The 18,816-nt window shown below is 34.2% G+C and overlaps 2 protein-coding genes across 5 annotated transcripts; both read left to right on the top strand.

Annotated features, from left to right (window-relative positions):
- The first annotated feature begins 289 nt into the window (after positions 1–289).
- On the top strand, positions 290–15,810 carry LOC109189097 (LOB domain-containing protein 37-like). 2 transcript variants are annotated; one of them, XM_019339837.1, is made up of 3 exons: positions 290–686; positions 969–1,486; positions 15,796–15,810. In XM_019339837.1, exons 1-2 carry the CDS (start codon positions 503–505, stop codon positions 1,442–1,444), a joined length of 660 nt encoding a protein of 219 aa, XP_019195382.1. In that variant the 5' UTR covers positions 290–502; the 3' UTR covers positions 1,445–1,486; positions 15,796–15,810. The 2 variants fall into 2 exon arrangements, with proteins under 2 accessions (XP_019195382.1, XP_019195381.1); XM_019339836.1 differs by lacking the exon at positions 15,796–15,810 and having other exon boundaries at positions 291–686; positions 969–1,514.
- LOC109189096 lies at positions 11,857–14,033 on the top strand. 3 transcript variants are annotated; one of them, XM_019339835.1, is made up of 3 exons: positions 11,857–12,097; positions 12,434–12,877; positions 12,932–14,033. In XM_019339835.1, exons 2-3 carry the CDS (start codon positions 12,599–12,601, stop codon positions 13,658–13,660), a joined length of 1,008 nt encoding a protein of 335 aa, XP_019195380.1. In that variant the 5' UTR covers positions 11,857–12,097; positions 12,434–12,598; the 3' UTR covers positions 13,661–14,033. The 3 variants fall into 3 exon arrangements, with proteins under 3 accessions (XP_019195380.1, XP_019195379.1, XP_019195378.1); XM_019339834.1 differs by having other exon boundaries at positions 11,861–12,097; positions 12,456–14,033; XM_019339833.1 differs by having other exon boundaries at positions 11,861–12,097; positions 12,434–14,033.
- Positions 15,811–18,816: the final 3,006 nt, after the last annotated feature.

Below are 18,816 nucleotides of genomic sequence, written 5' to 3'. Positions count from 1 at the left end.
ACACTCTGTTGACTTCAAGCTCAAACAATCTAATCTCAAGTTTTTAATTAGTGAGAATACAAGTTTAATGGAACCATGTAACATGATTAATTATATTCATGTCAAGTAAAATTTTAAAGGTAATAAAATTAAAAGAAATTCGTATCATCTCATTTACCTTTAAAATTAAAAGAAACTTGTATCATCTCATTTGTAGCAAAATATTTTTATTTTTATTTTAACTCATGCATAATAATAACTCCTAACCTCTCGTTATAAACAACCCTCGTTATTCTCTCAAAACTTATCTCTTTCTTTTTTTTTTTTTTACTATTATTCCTAAGTACAGTTTCTGTTTCTTAGAGCTGAAGATTAGTGGTTTCTTGTCGGTCATCGATCTTTTCCTCTTCATCTTTCTTCATTATCGGGTAACATATATTCCTCACACACATATATAGTCCTTACACTTACTCCACCAGAAGGATCAATCTGCAGATCGAAGAAATATATATATATAATTATAATGAGTTGCAATGGGTGTCGAGTTCTTAGAAAAGGATGCAGCGACACCTGTATTCTCAGGCCCTGCTTACACTGGATACAGAGCGCCGACGCTCAGGGCAACGCCACCATCTTTGTAGCCAAGTTCTTTGGCCGGGCCGGCCTCTTGTCCTTCATCTCCGCCGTCCCGGAGAACCAAAGGCCTTGTAAGTTTCATTAATTTCAGCTTATTATACTACTGAAAATTATGAAATTTCCGATCACCTGAAAGTTATCTACTAAAAAATGGTCGAAAATAGCAACAAAGGTTTTTCCGGATACCAAAAGTGATCGATTTTCAACTTGATTTAAGATCACTTTTGGGTGGTCGAAAATTTCATAATTTTCAGTAGTGTTATATATAGAATGATGATGATTAGTTAAAGTTGCTGTTTTCTTTATTCGGTTTCTTGAATGGTAAATCTAATGTAGGTTTGATGAATCGGCAGCGCTGTTTCAGTCGTTGTTGTATGAGGCCGCCGGGAGGACGGTGAATCCGGTGAACGGGGCGGTGGGGCTGCTAGGGAGTGGGAACTGGCACGTTTGTCAGGCTGCCGTGGAAACGGTGCTCCGCGGCGGAGAATTACGGCCGATCCCGGAGTTTCTCGGCGGTTCCGACTGCACTGACGACATGTTCAAGCTCCAAGATCCTCCCTCCATCATCCGGCGATCCACGGTGCAGAAACGGTCAACTTTGCCGGACGGATCTTCAAGAGGATTAAAGGTGGGCGATCTTGATCTCAGCCTAACGCCTGGCTTTCAGGCTAGTATTCCGATGACGGGCAATACACCGTTGCCGGGGAAACAACGGTGGCCGCCGCGGACACTGTCGATGAACTCCGAGGAATCGATTACTTGCTTCGAAGGTGGGTTTGGGATTGGAGATCAAGGAGGAGTAGAACCTAAGCTACTCAACTTGTTTTGATTAATTTCTTATTATTATTTTTTTTCATCGGATGTATACTTAGTATTTTTATGAAAATCTCTACCCAGAATTTTACTTTTTTTTACCCACATGGCCGCATGTTTTGGATAACAGTAGATACTAACATGTTATTTTATTTAATTAATAGTAACTTTATTAATCATATAAAGAGCCATTTATAAATATGAAAAGTTTTCTCTCAAAAAAATAAATATGAAAAGTTTTCTCTCAAAAAAATAAATATGAAAAAATTAAATATTAACTACAATGTTTTAAGTTTGACTTTTGACCGTTTATGAGAGATGTTTTGGTATCCGGAAAAATCTTTGTTATTATTTCACTTTCATGTGGTCGGAATAATTTCCAACAGTGTGTGCACGGACACTCACATATATGAGGTTAATATTGGTGAGAATATAATCCTCCTTTTTGCCCGTAAATGCAAACGTACATCTAGTAATACTATAAAGTGCTTGCATTTGCATCTCAACTGGTCACAAATAAAATTTGTCATAAATAACTAATAATTGAATTTCACAAGCGGTAGTACGTGAGTTACCTTTTAAATAATGAGGGACTCTTGGTGTACAATGAACAGAAGAAAGTGAACAGAAGTATAGCCTCAGTTAATTTTGAATCATTATTATTTACCTTTTCACAATTTGATGACTTTGTCACACAAGTAATACTATAAATCGCATAATAAAGTAATCAAGTAAAGTGAGACGAGGGCTTGATTTAAGGTGCTTTGATCTTCACGTTTAGAGTGTAATTAATTATGTCATTAAATTAAATCTTGAAAACATTATCATTAAGCGATATAAATCTTGAAAACATTATCATTAAGCGATATAAATCTTTGACTTTATGTAAAAGGTAATTGGTTGAAATACTTAGCGATCTAGTACCATTGAAAGTTTGAAACCACTAAAATAGGTTGATTCAGATAAGGGTTTGGAGTGGTACGTAATTCCTTTGACTTTGGTAAGAAAACCAGTGCTTTATCCTCTCGAGATCTTGTGCATAATAAATCGTACGACGTCGTCCATGGTATATATAATAATCTAGATTCCTTTCCCACGGGAACTGGAACGGTCGGGATAAATTTATTAAGGGATTATGTCAAAACATGCAATTAAGAGTGAATTATTAGCCTACTAAATTATTATTTTTCTTAATTACTCTCTCAGATTTGCATGGCAATGCAAGTTGGCCAACAACGACTCTTCATGTATCGTTTTAGCAACGAGAAAAATCTGTATTCACTATTTAAAAATATGTATTAGATAAACTATAATACTGCATAAAGCTCGTAAATCAAATTAGAAATACCTTGTAGACGAGCTCAAAAGAAAGGATATTGACAAGAATTGAACTCGTGATATCAAATATGAGAATCATATTTCACATATTTTCATCACTATAAAACTAATTCTTATTATGCGCATATGAAACCCGTAAAATCGTACTCTTATTCAATAAAAAGTTTGAATCATGTATATTATTTTAAAAGAATATATACATTAAAAATAATACTCTGTAGAACGTATATGCCCTCGTACATACAAACATACAATGATGTGTTTAGAAGAGTTTAAAGTGTCGGCGGACAAACACTAGTTAGTAGAGATTGATTGTAGACAACTTGTAGAGTTATAGATTAAGGTGGCTTTTGGGTTGTGTATAGAGGTGTGACAAAACATCTTACCTTAAGTCCTTAATGTATAATAATCAATCATATGCATGGTGTTGCATTCCATATTTTATTTTGTTACCAAAATTGGGTTACCCAGGTTGGTTATGCATGTCTTGATTGGTGGGGATAAAAATGGTCCACAGTTTTTTTTTTTTTTTTTTTTTTTTTTTTTTTCATATGAATCATACTAGACACCCCATTTTAAAACATGTTACTAAATACATATATTTCTTATTAACTCAATATGGGTCAATCATCCCAATTTACTAGTAATATATAACAAAAAAGAAATATATTGTTTAATCGAAGAGTGACTAAAGTATGTTCAGTCTATGTCATGCAGTCATGCACCTCTGTCTATCCTGCTACACCAATTTGATTTTGAATTTTCAAGTGATTTCTCATTTTTTTTATTCTCTATTTTAATTTTTTCCTATTTATATACTCAACTAATGCGAAAAAGTGTGTTGCTAAGATAAGATTATTAAATTAACATGTTGATGATTTATCCGTCGAGTTGATAGGGAAATGATGTGAAGATAATATTAATTATGTCAAATAGAAATTAATAATGGTTATAATGTATAGGTTAGGAACAATTAAACAAAAGGCATATGGGGCATGAAGTGGAAAAGATGATAGAATTATAGAGATAGGCTGTCTTCTTGGATCATACGCAAGCAATTAACCCTCGAGCAATCAGCTGATATAAAGCGCGATTTAGGGTGTTTGGTAAATAGTTGTTAGTTGATTGGGTTAGAAGGTTTGATTAGTTGATAGCATTAGTTGATTGTAGAAAAGTGTTTAGTAAATTAATTGATAGCTTATATATAGTTGATTACAATGCAAAATGACTTTCTCAAAAAACTTATCGAAAAAGTTGTTTTGAACAGTTTTTTGAAGTTTAACATTTTAGAGCAATAAGTTGTTACAAAAAACTAATTAATCAAACACTCCTATTGATTGTTTAATTAATCAAGTCGAACGACTAATAATAGTAGTTAAATAAGTTAAAATTGACTGATAAACTAATTATGTTATTAAATGAGGCCTTAATCTTATCTAGCGCGTTATCTAGTCCGCACAAAAATTTAATTTTCAATGAATATGTTACAAGTGCTAATTTCAATCCCTCCTTACAAACTCATGAATCGCATTAATGATATAATAGGGAAAATGACACTTTTTTCCGCTGAGTTATATACCTATAGCATTTTTTCCCCTTAAATTATTGAAGTGGCTGTTTTTCCTCTGAAATGTTAAATGGGCATATTTACCCTTAAGCTAAATATTTAATTTATTTTTTTTCAACAAATTATGACCATAATTTGGTTCAAACTAAACAAACACTATAACAACCAAACCAAAATATTCCAATTACAATTTAGAATTGAAATTCGATATTTAGAGTTTATTAAAATCGTGAACCGGAACGGACGGTTCATGTTCCGGACTGAAAAAATAAAATACATTTATTGTTGAATTTAGACTATTTTAAAATAAAAAATAAAATTTTAAAATAAAGACGGTTCAAAATCGCGAATCAGATCCGGAACGCAAATTATGCTGTGCAACCGAATGCACCTTGCAAGGTGCATACGGTTGCAAAACGGCGCCGTTTTGGTTAAAAAAACGCGCGTCCCACTTAAAGAAGAAATCAGGTTCGATTCCCGGCAATAGCATTTTTATATATCCACAATTTCATAACTATATATCCACAATTTCATAACTATATATCCACAGTGAATGAATGAAGTAAAAATCCACAATGAATGAATGAATGAAGTAAAAATCCACAATGAATGAATGAATGAAGTAAAAATCCACAATGAATGAACTAAATATCCACAATATATGATTGAACTAAATATCCACAATGAATGAACTAAATATCCATAATTTCATAACTATATAACCACAATTTCATAACTATATATCCATAATTTCATAACTATATATCCACAGTGAATGAATGAAGTAAAAATCCACAATGAATGAATGAATGAAGTAAAAATCCACAATGAATGAACTAAATATCAACAATATATTTTTTTTGAAAGTAAATATCAACAATATATGATTGAACTAAATATCCATAATTTCATAACTATATAACCACAATTTCATAACTATATATCCACAATTTCATAACTATATATCCACAATAATGCTATTACTGAGAGTCGAACCTGATTTTTTTTTTTAAGTGGGACGCGCGTTTTTAATCAAAATGACGTCGTTTTGAACCGTATGCACCATGCGCATGGTACATTCGGTTGCACAACATAACTATTGGATCCGGAACCGCCGGTTCACGGTTCAAGATTCAATTTTTTTTATACATAATTTTAATAAATTGACATTTAAATATTGGGTTCTAGATCTGAATTATAACCGTAAACTATTAATTAGATTGCTTTAGTATCCGGTTCAATTCAAACCGAACCGTGGTCATCTCTACGTATACGCAATAATTTGTTGGAGTAATAAAATAAATAAAATGTTTACTTTAAGGGTATAAATGTCAATTTAATATATTAGGGGGAAAATGCACCACTTTTAGAATAATTGAGGGGGCTAATGTGCTTACTTAAATAATTGAGGGGGAAAAAGTGCTATAAGTATATAACTCAGGAGTAAAAGTGCCATTTTCCCATGATAATATTCAAGTATAAATTCCTCTCTTGATTTTTTTAGAGTAAATACTCAAAATGGTCCCTCGACTATAGCTAAATTCACAAATTGATTCTTGAATTTCAATTTTAACCAATTAAGTCCTTAACTTTGCAATTTTAACACGATTTGGTCCTCCGTCTATTTGACCGTTTGTTGACTGTGATTTTTGAGGATATATATGTAATTTCATGGTCCATCGTCGATTTTTTAAGGTTCCGGTTGTATTTTCAGACCGCACTGTTACATTTGGATCCACCACCGAAAGCAATCTGCCAAATCCTGTCGCCTTTCTTCATCCTCCCTTTGGATTCAATGTAGTTGAGTTCGTACCAGAGTGAAGAAGACAACATGTTTCCGAACCGGTGCAGCGTCATCCTGGAGGCCTCCATGTGCTCCGATGAGAGCTGCAGGTTCTTCTGGAGATTGTCAATGACGGCGCAGGCGCGGGCGTTATTGCAGAAGTGTTCGAAAGACCAAATCGTGTTAAAATTGCAAAGTTAAGGACTTAATTGGTTAAAATTGAAAGTTGAAGACCAATTTGTGAATTTAGCTATAGTTGAGGAACTATTTTGAGTATTTACTCATTTTTTTAAAGGCAAAATCTCTCGCTTTAAAGATCCTCACACTCTGACCTAATATGAATGTGGAGAGATAAATCACGGTGAATCAGTAATCTTTTATATAGAAAAACTAGTATATGTCAAGTTAGTTACTAATTAACTGAGCGGTCAATGCGATTACCCATTTATTGTTGTTTCTTAATTATCATATTGATGGCGGTTGCAAGTTTATTTTCAAAGACAGGGAAATTGAATTATAATATGCTCCATAAGGTGTGGGGAGTAGGTGGCAAAGACATTTGATTTGGTCTAATTATAGTTAACCCGCAAGTTGCAAAACAAGTTGGTAAATAATGAAATATAGCCGAAAGTGGATATAATATATATCACATGATGGTTTCAATTTGTTATCCTCATAATTAATATTTGATGCCTACCTTTTTTAGATTCATTGCTCCTGGAGGTGGTAAATGCGCAATGATCATATTATTAAATAATGTACATTTAGTATAAAAATAATAGATTTTTAGTATATTAAAAATGTATATTATATTCAGAGAAAATACATTATTTGAGTACTGAAAATATATTATTTTGAATAATGTACATTCGGTACACAATAATATATTTTTAGTATATTATTATTATTATTTTTTTTTTGTTATAGTCCACACAACACTACGTGAGTCATGGTCCACACAATAATTTGCCGCAAATAGTTAAACCACGCCAGTACACAATAATTTGCAGCCTCTTGCTTATGATCAGTTGGTATCTCTGGTATGCCAGAAACGAAAGAGTCTGGAACAATGTTTCTCTATCGCCTAGCACTATTGTGGAGAAAGCCAAAGCTCACCTCTCTGAATGGACATCGGTTCAAGAAAGGGACGATTTCTCTCCGCCCCAACAACCGCCATTTATCACAAGGTGGACCAAACCAAGGCAGGGATGGCTTAAGCTCAACGTGGATGCTGCAGTTAATCCTTCAAGTGGACGAATGGGTTTTGGATGGATCTTGCGCGATGAACATGGATCTTTCAAGGCAGGTGCTAGCCTTCCATGTTGGGGCCTGTACTTTGTTAAGGAAGCTGAAGCCATGGCGGTCCGTGAAGCACTCAGCTGGTTGAAGGAGAACCAAATCACCCATTGCCAGCTGGAAACTGATGCATTACAAACCATCGAGGGGTTGAATTCTGTTAGCTTTGATTCTAATTTTGATCTTATTCTCCTTGATGTTAAAGATTTACTTTCGTCGCTTACCGATGTTTCTATCTCTTTTGTTAAACGGTCAGCGAATCGAATTGCCCATCTGTTAGTTCGGGAATCCCTTTCCATGCCTGATCGTAGGGTCTGGACTGCTGTCCCTCCCTCTTTCATTGTTAGTTCTTTGTCTACGGACCTCTATTAATGAAATCGTCTTTTCCCTTAAAAAAAAAAAAAAAAAAAAAAAAAAAAGGGTAAACCACGCCACTCATGCCGGAAGACATGTGGAGAAAGAATCTAGCTTGTACTTTGCGGCTATTATCAAGAGTAAATATAAAACTTTATTTTGATTGATTGATAAATTGAGTTTTGTCCTGAAAATTCATAATGTTAATTGTTACTTTATGATATGAGATTAAGTGATTATTAATAAGTTAAAATAATGTTAAATTCCATTTGCTGCTTTACTTGATGGGGTGGACATCCCATGAATAGAAAGAATCATATTGCTAGGTCAAAAAGGTCAGTATAGGAGTAAAATATAACATTAGTGATATCACACCTATTAAACCACCAATAAATTTACATTTGTATTAGCATTTCACTTACCGACTACCCCAAATTACTTGGTTTGCTATATAAAATGTAAGGCATTTAATATTAAATTTTTATTCAATATGTTTTTTGTTAAGCAAAATTCGAATATTACAAGTTAATGTGCAAGTTACAACTACAACTCCATCAATTTCTTTAAGTCAACCAATTGAAAGTAACAATTTTAAAAAAGTCAATAAGGTTGATAATGATTCAATCATAACAAAAAAAGCAGAAAAAAATATCTGCGGTATGAAATGATTTTGAAGAAATTGAACTTGCTAATGGTACAAATAAAACAATGTGCTTGTATTGTAATGAAAAATTATCTACTGGTGGAAGGGGTGCAAGCACTAACCATCTGAGATTTGCTTGCAGCGGAAGTTGCATATCTCTCGAGAAAATAAGCAAACAACGATACAATATCGCCCGCCTAGTGCATCTGGTGGTAATCCTTTTATTGTTCCTAGTGCTAAATACTCCAATGAAAAGATGAGAGAGATTATTGCTAGTGCAATCATGGTGCATGAGCGACCATTTAGCATCATAGAGGATGATGTGTTCATGTGGGCTTTTGAATATGTAAATCTAAATTTTAGAAAAGTCACTCGTAAAATAGCAAGAAGTGATTGTTTGCAATTGTATGAAGCTGAAAAGAATACTTTGAGAAAGATTTTGAGTAATGTGAGTAAGGTTAGCATTACAACAGACATGTGGAAGTCAAGTCACCAAGTAGTTGAATACATGGTTGTGACATGTCATTTTGTTGATGCAAGTTGGAACATTCAGACGAGAGTTTTGAATTTTGTCTACTCGACGAGGAACATATATAGCAAATGTTATTTTCAAGTGTTTGAGATGATGAGGTATTGAGAATAAAATATTCTCAGTAACTGTTGACAATGCATCTTAAAATGACTATTGTGTTAGAAGTTTGAAAGAAAACATATCATTGAGTAGTAAGTTGGTACTTGGTGGACAACTATTTCATGTTAGATGTTGTGCTCACGTTCCGGTGTTGGTGCAAGATGACCTTAGCACTATTATATTAAAGATGTCATTCACAATGTTCGTGAAAGTGTCAAAATTATAAATTCTTCAGATGCAAGGCTAAAGACATTCCATGAAGTTGTTGAATTAAAAGGATTAAGGGTCTGTTTGAAAACCCGGAAAATGATTTTTGGAAATCATTTTCCGAGTTTCTGGTGTTTGGGTAGGCGAAAAAATGAAGTGGTCAAAGGAAAATGGTGAATAGTCAATGAAAAATGAGGGTTGAGTTCCGGAAAATGACTTCCCCTTTTTTTGAGGGGAAGTCATTTTCCATCTTCTAAACACATACACAAACGCCAGACTTCCTCCTTCAACAACATTCAACAACACCATCCCTTCACTGGTTTCCCCAGCCAGAAACCAGTTCTGGTTTCCGGCTGGGGAAACCAGTGGCTCTGGTTTCTGGCCGGAAACCAGAGAGCTTTTCTCTGGTTTCCGCCTTTCAGGCCGGAAGCCAGAGAGAACGGCGGAAACCAGAGAGTTGTACTCTCTGGTTTCCGTCTTTTTTTTTTTTAATAAATAATATTATTTGATTTTATTAATAAATATTATTATTTATAATATTATTGTAAATTTTATATATTTTAAACAAAAGAATTAATTATATAAAATGTTTAATTATACAATTCTACATCATTTTCAGAAAATGAGCCAAACACCAAAAAACAGTTTTCCATTTTGCAGCCAAACACCGAAAAGGAAAATGACTCATTTTCCAGAAGTCATTTTCCTGCTTTCCAAACGGACCCTAAAAGAAAGAAAACTTATTCTTGATTGTCCAACAAGATGGAACTCCACATTCTTGATGTTGTGTAGTGCAAGTAAATTTAAGCATATCTTTTCAGATTACAATGAAAAGGAGCCACATTATAAGTATGCACCATCATTTAAGGATTGGGACAAGATTGAGAAGGTTTGTCAATTTTTGGAGGTTTTTAATGATGCCACTCATGTCATTTCAGGTAGTGTTTACTCCACTTCAAAGGGTGAAAAAGGTTATTGATAATGCAGCTGAGTGTTCTGACATGTTCATGAGTGAGATGACAAAACCTATGAAAGTAAAATTTGACAAATATTGGAGGGATGTAATTTGTTAATGTCGATTGCATGTGTTTTAGATCCAAGGATGAAATTAAATGGTATTAAGATAACTTTCCCTTATTGTATAAAACACAAAGTGATTTTGAAAAGAATGTGGAAAAGGTGAAAAGGGCATTAGAAGAATTATATCTTGATTATGTGAACTTGTATAGTCAAGATGCTTCTTCTACTAATGGACATAGTGAAGTCAATGTTGAAAGCAGCAATGTGGTTGATGGTGGATGACAAATGGATAAAGGGATGCCAGAATTATTGAATATGGTCTACCAAAGTCAATCAATTCCTCTTACGAAATCAAAGTTGGAGACTTATCTTGAGAGAAATTTTTTTTTTTTTTAAAGGAGGAAATTTTTTCTATCCTTCTTCTTCTTCTTCTTCTTCTTCTTCTTCTTCTTCTTCTTCTTCCTCCTCCTCCTCCTCCTCCTCCTCCTCCTCCTCCTCCTTCTTTTGTGCCTTGGCACGGTGGAAAGATAATAGTCCAAAGTTTCAAGTTTTTTCAAAGATGGCTTTTGATATACTAGTTGTTCCTATTTCAAGTGTGTTATCTGAATCCACGTTTAGTGATGGGGGAAGAGTGATTGATGAATATCGTGCTAGCTTAAATGAGCAATCTACTGAAACTCTTATTTGTGGTGGGATTGGCTTCGTAACAAGTATGGGCTGAAGAAAAAACAAAAAGGTAAGAATCTTATTTTATATTACTACTTATTACTTTAATATTTACTATATATGAATTATGAGCACTTGAACGTGTAATAGACTTAATTATTTATTCTCAATTTTTTTTTTCATTGTGTAGGAGGATTCTGGACAAGAGGAGATTTGTTGAAGCAATGACTTGTTTCATTTTATGTTTGAATACTATTATGTTTACATTGTTGTTATTATGTTTGTATTGTAGACTTATGATTTGTGTAATTGTGTTGTTGTTAAACTTGTGATGGACTTTTCTATTATGGACTTGTGGATTTGTAGTTATTAAACTTGTATGGTTGAATTTTGTATTATGGACTTCTACTCGTTAAACTTGTGTTGTTGAAAATTTTATTATAAAATATGAACTTATATTCTACTCATTAAACATGTATATATTAAAAGGCTTTATAATGTAGGCCTTAAATATGCTCAAAGCCTATTTAAATAGGTTCAAAATCTATTTAGGGCCTACTTTGAAACTTTTTTTAAAAGCCTCTTTATTAAATAGGCTTTTAAAAAGACTTCACGCCTTACCTGGCCAACTACAAATTCAGGCTTGAGCCTAAAAAACGTCTACATACAGATACATATTCAAATCTAAGCTTTAAATTTCCATAACAGAAGAAAACCTAATTTTCTTAAAACTCAACTCGGCCTGACCTATTTCCGCAGCCATATATAACCCTATCACACTATATGAAAATCATGCTCATTTAATCTGTCACTTATTTATGCGGGGCTAATAATTTGTAAATTAGAAGACAGAAAGTAGGAATAAAAAAATGGAGAAATGGGAGAAAAGAGTGGATTGAAGCAAGTCGTTATCAAAATAGATACAAGAATCTGAGACTACCTCAGTGAGTATTGACCAATCACTGCATCACCATTCACCACCGATTCACCGAAGAGCAAATTTTTGAAAAGAAAAAGGTTGCCTTTGACTTATGACCAGAAGCAGAAGCTTCGGAAACGCCACCGCTTTCAAGCCCTAACCTTTCTCTCTCGCGCTTCGATCATCTACTGATCCAACTTCATGTTCCCCCAAATTTGTTGATTTCTGAAGCTTCATTGGCTGGGGTAAGTGTTCCCCTTTTGCTTTCACTATTCTTTTCTGCTTGCATCTATCGTCTATCTGCCCGAGCTTGATGAGTTTAATTTTCGATCAATGTTTGACGCAAAGATTTGAGCTTTTAAGTGGAAGTTTTCGCTTGGGATTAATTAAACTTCTGTATTAGCATTGGGTCAGTTCTTTCTTGGATTTTGTTTTCTTAAAAAAAAATTGGATATTAATTTTGTATGGGAGTGTGGTGTGTTATGCTTAATTGCTTATTGGTTGAGTTAATTGAGTTGTTGAAGTGATTTGATGATGACTTGAGTTTATATTCTGTCTGGGCTTTGCGCATTTCCCTGCAGAATTTAATTTTGTGTTGTATAGGCAGAGGTTTTGCTGTAAGTGGTTGACTTTGGATATGGAGACAATGATGAGCTAGGGTTGAAAAAGAGAGGCTATGGAATCGTTAGAATTTATGGTCTTTTAACTGTTTGGTTTGTCAGTGGAAGCAAAATTCTGGAGGCAAAATGCAGGGAGCTCGGCATTGTCCCCGGATCAACACTGTCGAGCTGAAGCTTCAGATTGGAAGGAAGATTGGTAAAGAGAAAGCGCGGATGTACTTTAGCCTGTTGTCGAGATTTATTCGATTAAAGGTTAACAAAGTGGAATTTGATAAGGTGTGTATTAGTATGCTGGGGAGAGAGAACATCTGCCTTCATAATGCACTCATTCAAGGGATGATAAAAAACGCTAGTTTTGCTGACACTCCCCCGACGAAAGACCACAAAATGCTAGCTTCTTTGAATGTGAAAGTGCCGAATGGGTGTCAAAGCAGCAGTCTTCAGCCACTGTGCAGGGATGTGGTTCCTCTGTCTCCTAGAAAAGGGAGGACTCCTACCCTCCGTGATCACAGACCGAGCCCTTTGGGGCCTCATGTTAAGACGACTCATACTGCTATCTGTGAAGATTCTGCTCCAAAAGTTCAAGAGCTGCAAAGTGCTACCGAGCTGTTATCCTTGGGTAGCAGGCATCCTGTTGAAGTTGTGACTTCTGTCGAAGATGGAGAAGAGGTTGAACAGGCTGGCAGTCCGGGGATTTACAGTAAAAGCCCCCTCACAGCTCCCTTTGGTGTCTCGATGATTGCAAGGGCGAAGAAGAAGGTATTACTTCATGGATTAGCTTCTTCCCCTTACAGAGAGACCTGCCACAGCACCCGAGAGTTGCCAGATATCAGCTCCCTCATGAAAAGGCTGGAACAGAAGTTGGAAGCCGAGGGCTTGAAGATCTCATCTGATTGTGTTAACTTGATAAACAACGGGCTCGATGGTTACCTGAAGAGATTGATAAAACCTTGCATGGCTTTAGCTGCTTCAAAGTCACGGGACAAGGTTGTCCAGCAGCATTCTGTACCTACTTTAAATGGGATAAGAACCGTCAGATATCTTCAAAAGATGAGGGGATCTCCTTCCATTTCAATGGAGGACTTCCGTGTGGCAATGGAGTTAAATCCTCGTATACTTGGAGAAGATTGGCCAATACAACTTGAGAAGGTTAGCCAATCTAACAGTGTCACAGAAACAGGCAGTTAACCAAGCAAATAGGAAGGCATATACGTGGTTCCAAACCACCATGAAAAGTTTTGGATCGAAGCTTTTAGGTTGTATATACATCTCAAAGCTGATTATATCATTGGGGATTCACCTCATAAAGTATGGAGATCTTATACCTATAAGATTATTTTAGCTGTTACAAATTGTTCTCGGTGGGCTTCTTTAGCCAATATCGTCTTGTTGTTGATCTTCATTGTCTGTGAAGAATAAAACTCAATATTTACATATACAGATTACAGACTATACTGCATTTGTTTCTCTTGTCTGTTCCCTTGACTTTATTCTCAGAAGAGAACAATAGCTATTTTATCAGTGTGGTGGACAAGAAAAATGTGTTCTTTTTATCCTATTATATCTCTCTGTGTTGTCTTTTTTTCAGTATAAAACGCTCTCCTTTTTTCTCAAACCTTCTGTTCTATTTCCCAGTTGGAAACTTTTCTTCAATTGCATGGCTCCAGATAGAAATGTGCTCAAGTTCATGGTACTAATGTTTCTGAACTTAGATAATAGCCGACTTTTAATAAGGTAATATATTCAATTTAAAAATCTACTTTGATGTTTCATAGTACATAGTAGTTTCTAAGTGGCTTCATAGTTATGAAGGATTACTTTGGAAATCATCGATATTAATGATTTCTGTTCTTATGCATGGATTTGCTTTTTTCTGGTTAGATTAGGTTTGAAAAGAAATCCTTTTCTCTTGGATCATGCAATCTGTTTCTTTCTCCTCTTGTGTATGGAAGCTCTTCTGTGTTGTGTTCTCTCGATGCCATGTTTGATACTGCCCCGAAAGAAGTGAAGAGCCCCCAACACGAATGGAGGAAGAAGAAGAAGAAGAAGCAATATTGGTGACGAGGTAAGCATCTTCCTCCATTATCAAGATTTGTTGCACTAATTATGCTAAGATAATCTTAATAATCTTACCATTTATGTGATTAAACGTGGAAAGTAAGATAAGCCCATCCAACTTGATGAGCCATTAATCAATCCCAAATTGGTTACTGTCAACCACCTTTTTATATTTCTTGGTTTTTTTAGTCCGTGTTAGGTATGAAGAACAATGGTTCACGGAATAAATCTGAAACTCGGGGTGAAACCCGGGAAGGGAAGGGATGACCGAGTGAATAGAGAATAACTTTTGTATTTGTTGAGGCCGTCTTATTTTGTGTTTGGAGACTCGTGGAGACACGATCGAAAAATATTCATAGCAATAATATAAAAGAGTTTACAAGCAACAAAGAAAGCAAAAGAAAAGGTAAAGAAATTCTCCCGAATCTTCTTGGCTTTTCCTCTTCTTCCAAGGTTTCTTGTAGCTTTGGGTGTGATTATCTTCTCTTCTTTTGCTCCAAAAATGCTGCTTGAGTTTTTAGGGTTGAGGGAAGACGGACCTTTTATAGCAGGAGCTCAATAGGAATAAATTAGGAAATTTCCGCACAATCTTCCAAAATTTCGTCCAGGATCGGATTTTCGACACGTTGAGTATTGCTCGCCAAACATCATGTCGCTTATTGGAACTTCTCGATGAGTGAGTCTTTAATTCAGCATTGATTTTCCAAAACGTTCTGGAATTTCTCGACGCGTCAAGTCTTCAGCTCGCGCCTTCCTTTTGCTTCTGGAATTTTTGGACGCGTCGAGTTTGATTCTCGACATGTCCAATCCTCTGTTTCAGCATTCCAACTCCATTTCGGCTCCAAACTTGTCTTAGGACTTCCCATTGCTTTTGCAATTGATCTATAATGGTTTCAAAACACTAACAAACACCGTAAAACATTCAAATCAAGTATAAAATCATATCTTCATGAGAAAGCAAGGAAATATGCATTTAAAGTAACACTTTAGTGAAGTTAAGCCCAAAAATATATTCAAATTGACAAGAGAAATATGCACAAATAAGCTCACATCAAGATACGATCGAATTTTTAATTTTTTTTTTAATCAAAAGATATTAATATCAAATTGATTTGAAGATTGACAATGTATCCTTGACATGGGTCATGGGTGTGGTCTAAGAAGGGAATGTGTGACGCAAACTCATTCATGATCATCAATCCCTTGCAACCTAATTTTTATGGATAAGGATTTGATATTGGTGAGTGGACCCTACCAAGAACTAGATACGGAGTATTTTTCAGGTAATTCTTGTCCTCTATGTTACGTTTAATGTGGTTGCCACGACTCCCACGAGTTTACGCTAATACGCTTGTCGTATTGTGTTTTTTTTTTTTTTTTTTTTTTTTTTTTGGTCATACCACATGTGTTCTGAGCTGACCCTAACTGTAGGAGGCATCTTTAAGTTATATCATACTCAAACTAATTCCCGTTTGTATCGGATCGGCCCAATTAAGAATCAAAGTGTTGGCCAGACTAATTTTTTTTTTTTTTTTATATATGAAGGGATTTAAACTCTCGATCTCTCTTAAGAAACAATAGCCACTTACGCCAACCATCCAAATTGGTTAACTTGTCATATTGTGTTGAGTATACAAAGCGACTCTCTTTTTAGGTGACGGAAACTAATGGTTACTATTTGAGATTGTACTTGCCAATATGCTCATTTAATGTATCGAACATTCATTTTCAAGTAGTATATATACTAAATAATGAATTTTCAGTACACAAAAAAAAAAATAAATAAATAATGTATTAAAAATGAACATTTAATATACTAAAAATAAATTTTATGTTACTAGTTCATCTTACCGGGTGAACCATAGTGTAATGAATTTTTTCAAAAAAAAAAAAAAAAAAAAACAAGGGTAATGAACTATAGTTATTATGTGAATATGTTAATGGGGAGATGAGATGTCATCTTGATTTTGGCGACTTAATAATTTTATCTTATTACATTTAGTATTTCATGAAGATACTAACATAAATAGTAGTTCTTCTTCTTGTACTTGAATTTGATTCTTGGCATTTGTATTGTTATTACATATGTTACTTTAGCTATAATACTAAGAACTATATACACAATTACTTTGAAATCAAAATTTGAAATTATTAACTATATAAAAGTGAATATAATAATAAATGACGTGTAAAAGATGTGTCCATAAAAAAGAGAAGAAAGGTGAGATGTTGGGGAGAAACTATGAAATAATATTATATGGTGATGTGAAGGAAATTGGAAGATAAGGGATGAAAGATTGGTAATGCCCAAATAACAAACCGTTGATTATTCATGAGGTGCACAGTCTATGATTTTTGGATTAATTAACGCATGGTCATCGCAGAATATTCAAGCTCCTTCGGCGACAATGGTCAATCAGAATCACTCTAGTTTATTCATGCATGCGGATGAAGTAATATGCCAAAATTGTCCCCATTCAAAATTGTCCCCATCTCCATTTCCGATCCCCTATTTTTACCCCCATCCCCGTTCCCGTAGGGGCGGGAAATCGGATTCTCCATTAGGTGCGAGTACAATTGACATCCCTACATGGAGTGATCGCTTTCTTAGCATGATGACATAAGTACGTTATGAAATTTAAGAAAATAAAAATCCATCAATTTTCCGTACCCGTATAAATTTCAGTTTCCAATAAAAGTGTGATGTTTCTGTCAGCGTTTGTTTTCCAATAATATCATTAATTATCCAAATAAACAATTAATTAAAATAATTCTAACCTCCCAAGTCCCAAACACACACTCCGATTAAATCATATATTATAGTCAATTAAATATTTAAATTATACTCGTGTCACAGTTTAATTGAACGATGAATTCAAAACAAATTTATAAAGGTACAAAGATTAAATTCTACTAATCACCAAACACCAAACAATAGCAATGAAAGACACTTATACACACATTCAAAATTTAACGTTTTTCTTTGTTATTTTAGACAAACTTGTTTGATTTGATATGATTGTTGAAACATAAACATTTACCATTATATAAAAACACTTGTTGGTAGGGAAGACACAACTTATTCTCTTTAATCTGTTAGTGCAACGCTCTGCATGAGGCACTTAGCGCTTCAAGGTGACTAATTGCATGTGGTACCACTAGTACATATATAATTATTGATACTATATAGGTGTATGTGATAAATGATATTGCAATTTGTTATAGAAAGATGCATATGGCAGGGAGGCATTATGTGTCTGTTGTAAACATATACATAATTATTTTTTTATTAAATCAAAAATTAAAATTTGTAAATTGAACTTGACTTGTACCTGAAACAGAGAATACGGGTCAATAAAACTTGGGAATCGTAATGTATAGGTTAGTATTGAAAAGTGTCAACAAGATATACTCGGCCTGAAAATACTGGTCAAGTCGTTAATAAGATTTTTACTTAATACATCTTTTTTGTATACAAGGAAATAAGCTAGATTTGATATAAAAATTTCTTATATAGAATCTAATTTATATAACTATATGCTATAAGATTGTTGGCTTAAATTAATATAATAGTGGGTAACCAATAACCATACACATTATATATATATACTGTGATACTGTAACACCTGAAAACATGTATCTACAAGACTAGACTAGAGTGCTAAGAACAGAATTAAGTGCAGGGTAACAGATTAGGGTTTAAGCATAGAGCTCGAGGTAGAAGACAAAGCAGAAGAAAGTTAACAATATTCATGTGTACTGGGGAAGAGAGCTCATCAGTGTACTCGTGCTTTACTTATCCCAAATTCTGAGCCTCATGCCATGCATTCCCTACCCTAGCCTAGCCAGGTTTCATATTTATTTATTTTCAAATAACATCTTTATATTACGAGTTACGCGGCTATTTCGAATTATATTTGGTTCGGACTGTATTCACAAAGTTTGAGTCTCTGCACGCATATATAAACTTGGGTTTTGGTAAATGGATGTTAGCGATTAGCTGATTGGGTTAATCAGAGGGTATAACTAATTGATAACATTAGCTGATTGTAGAAAGTGATTGGTAAATTAACTGTTAGCGGATAACTATTTGGTATAATTTTCTTTTTCAATTTCAAAAAGATAATTGAAAAAGCTGCTTTGAGTAAGTTTTTAAATTTTAGCATTTTGGAGTGATAAAAAGTTAATTAATCAAACATTTATATTAATTTTTTAACCAAATAAAACAATTAATAATGATCAAATAAGCCAAAAATGACTGATATGCCAACTATTTTACCCAACAA

Source organism: Ipomoea nil, unplaced genomic scaffold (assembly GCF_001879475.1).
Source record: "Ipomoea nil cultivar Tokyo-kokei standard unplaced genomic scaffold, Asagao_1.1 scaffold1509, whole genome shotgun sequence".
Classification (NCBI taxonomy): Eukaryota; Viridiplantae; Streptophyta; class Magnoliopsida; order Solanales; family Convolvulaceae; genus Ipomoea; species Ipomoea nil.
Note: the sequence above shows the minus strand (reverse complement) of the source record. Positions and strands in the feature narration are given on the sequence as shown.

What these genes read in the sequence shown, in the direction of transcription:
- LOC109189097 (XM_019339837.1), top strand. Translation starts at nt 503, where the DNA reads ATGAGTTGCAATGGGTGTCGAGTTCTTAGAAAAGGATGCAGCGACACC. An exon ending in CCCGGAGAACCAAAGGCCTT is followed by an intron (nt 687 to 968) that starts GTAAGTTTCATT and finishes ATGAATCGGCAG; the next exon opens with CGCTGTTTCAGTCGTTGTTG.
- LOC109189096 (XM_019339834.1), top strand. Translation starts at nt 12,599, where the DNA reads ATGCAGGGAGCTCGGCATTGTCCCCGGATCAACACTGTCGAGCTGAAG.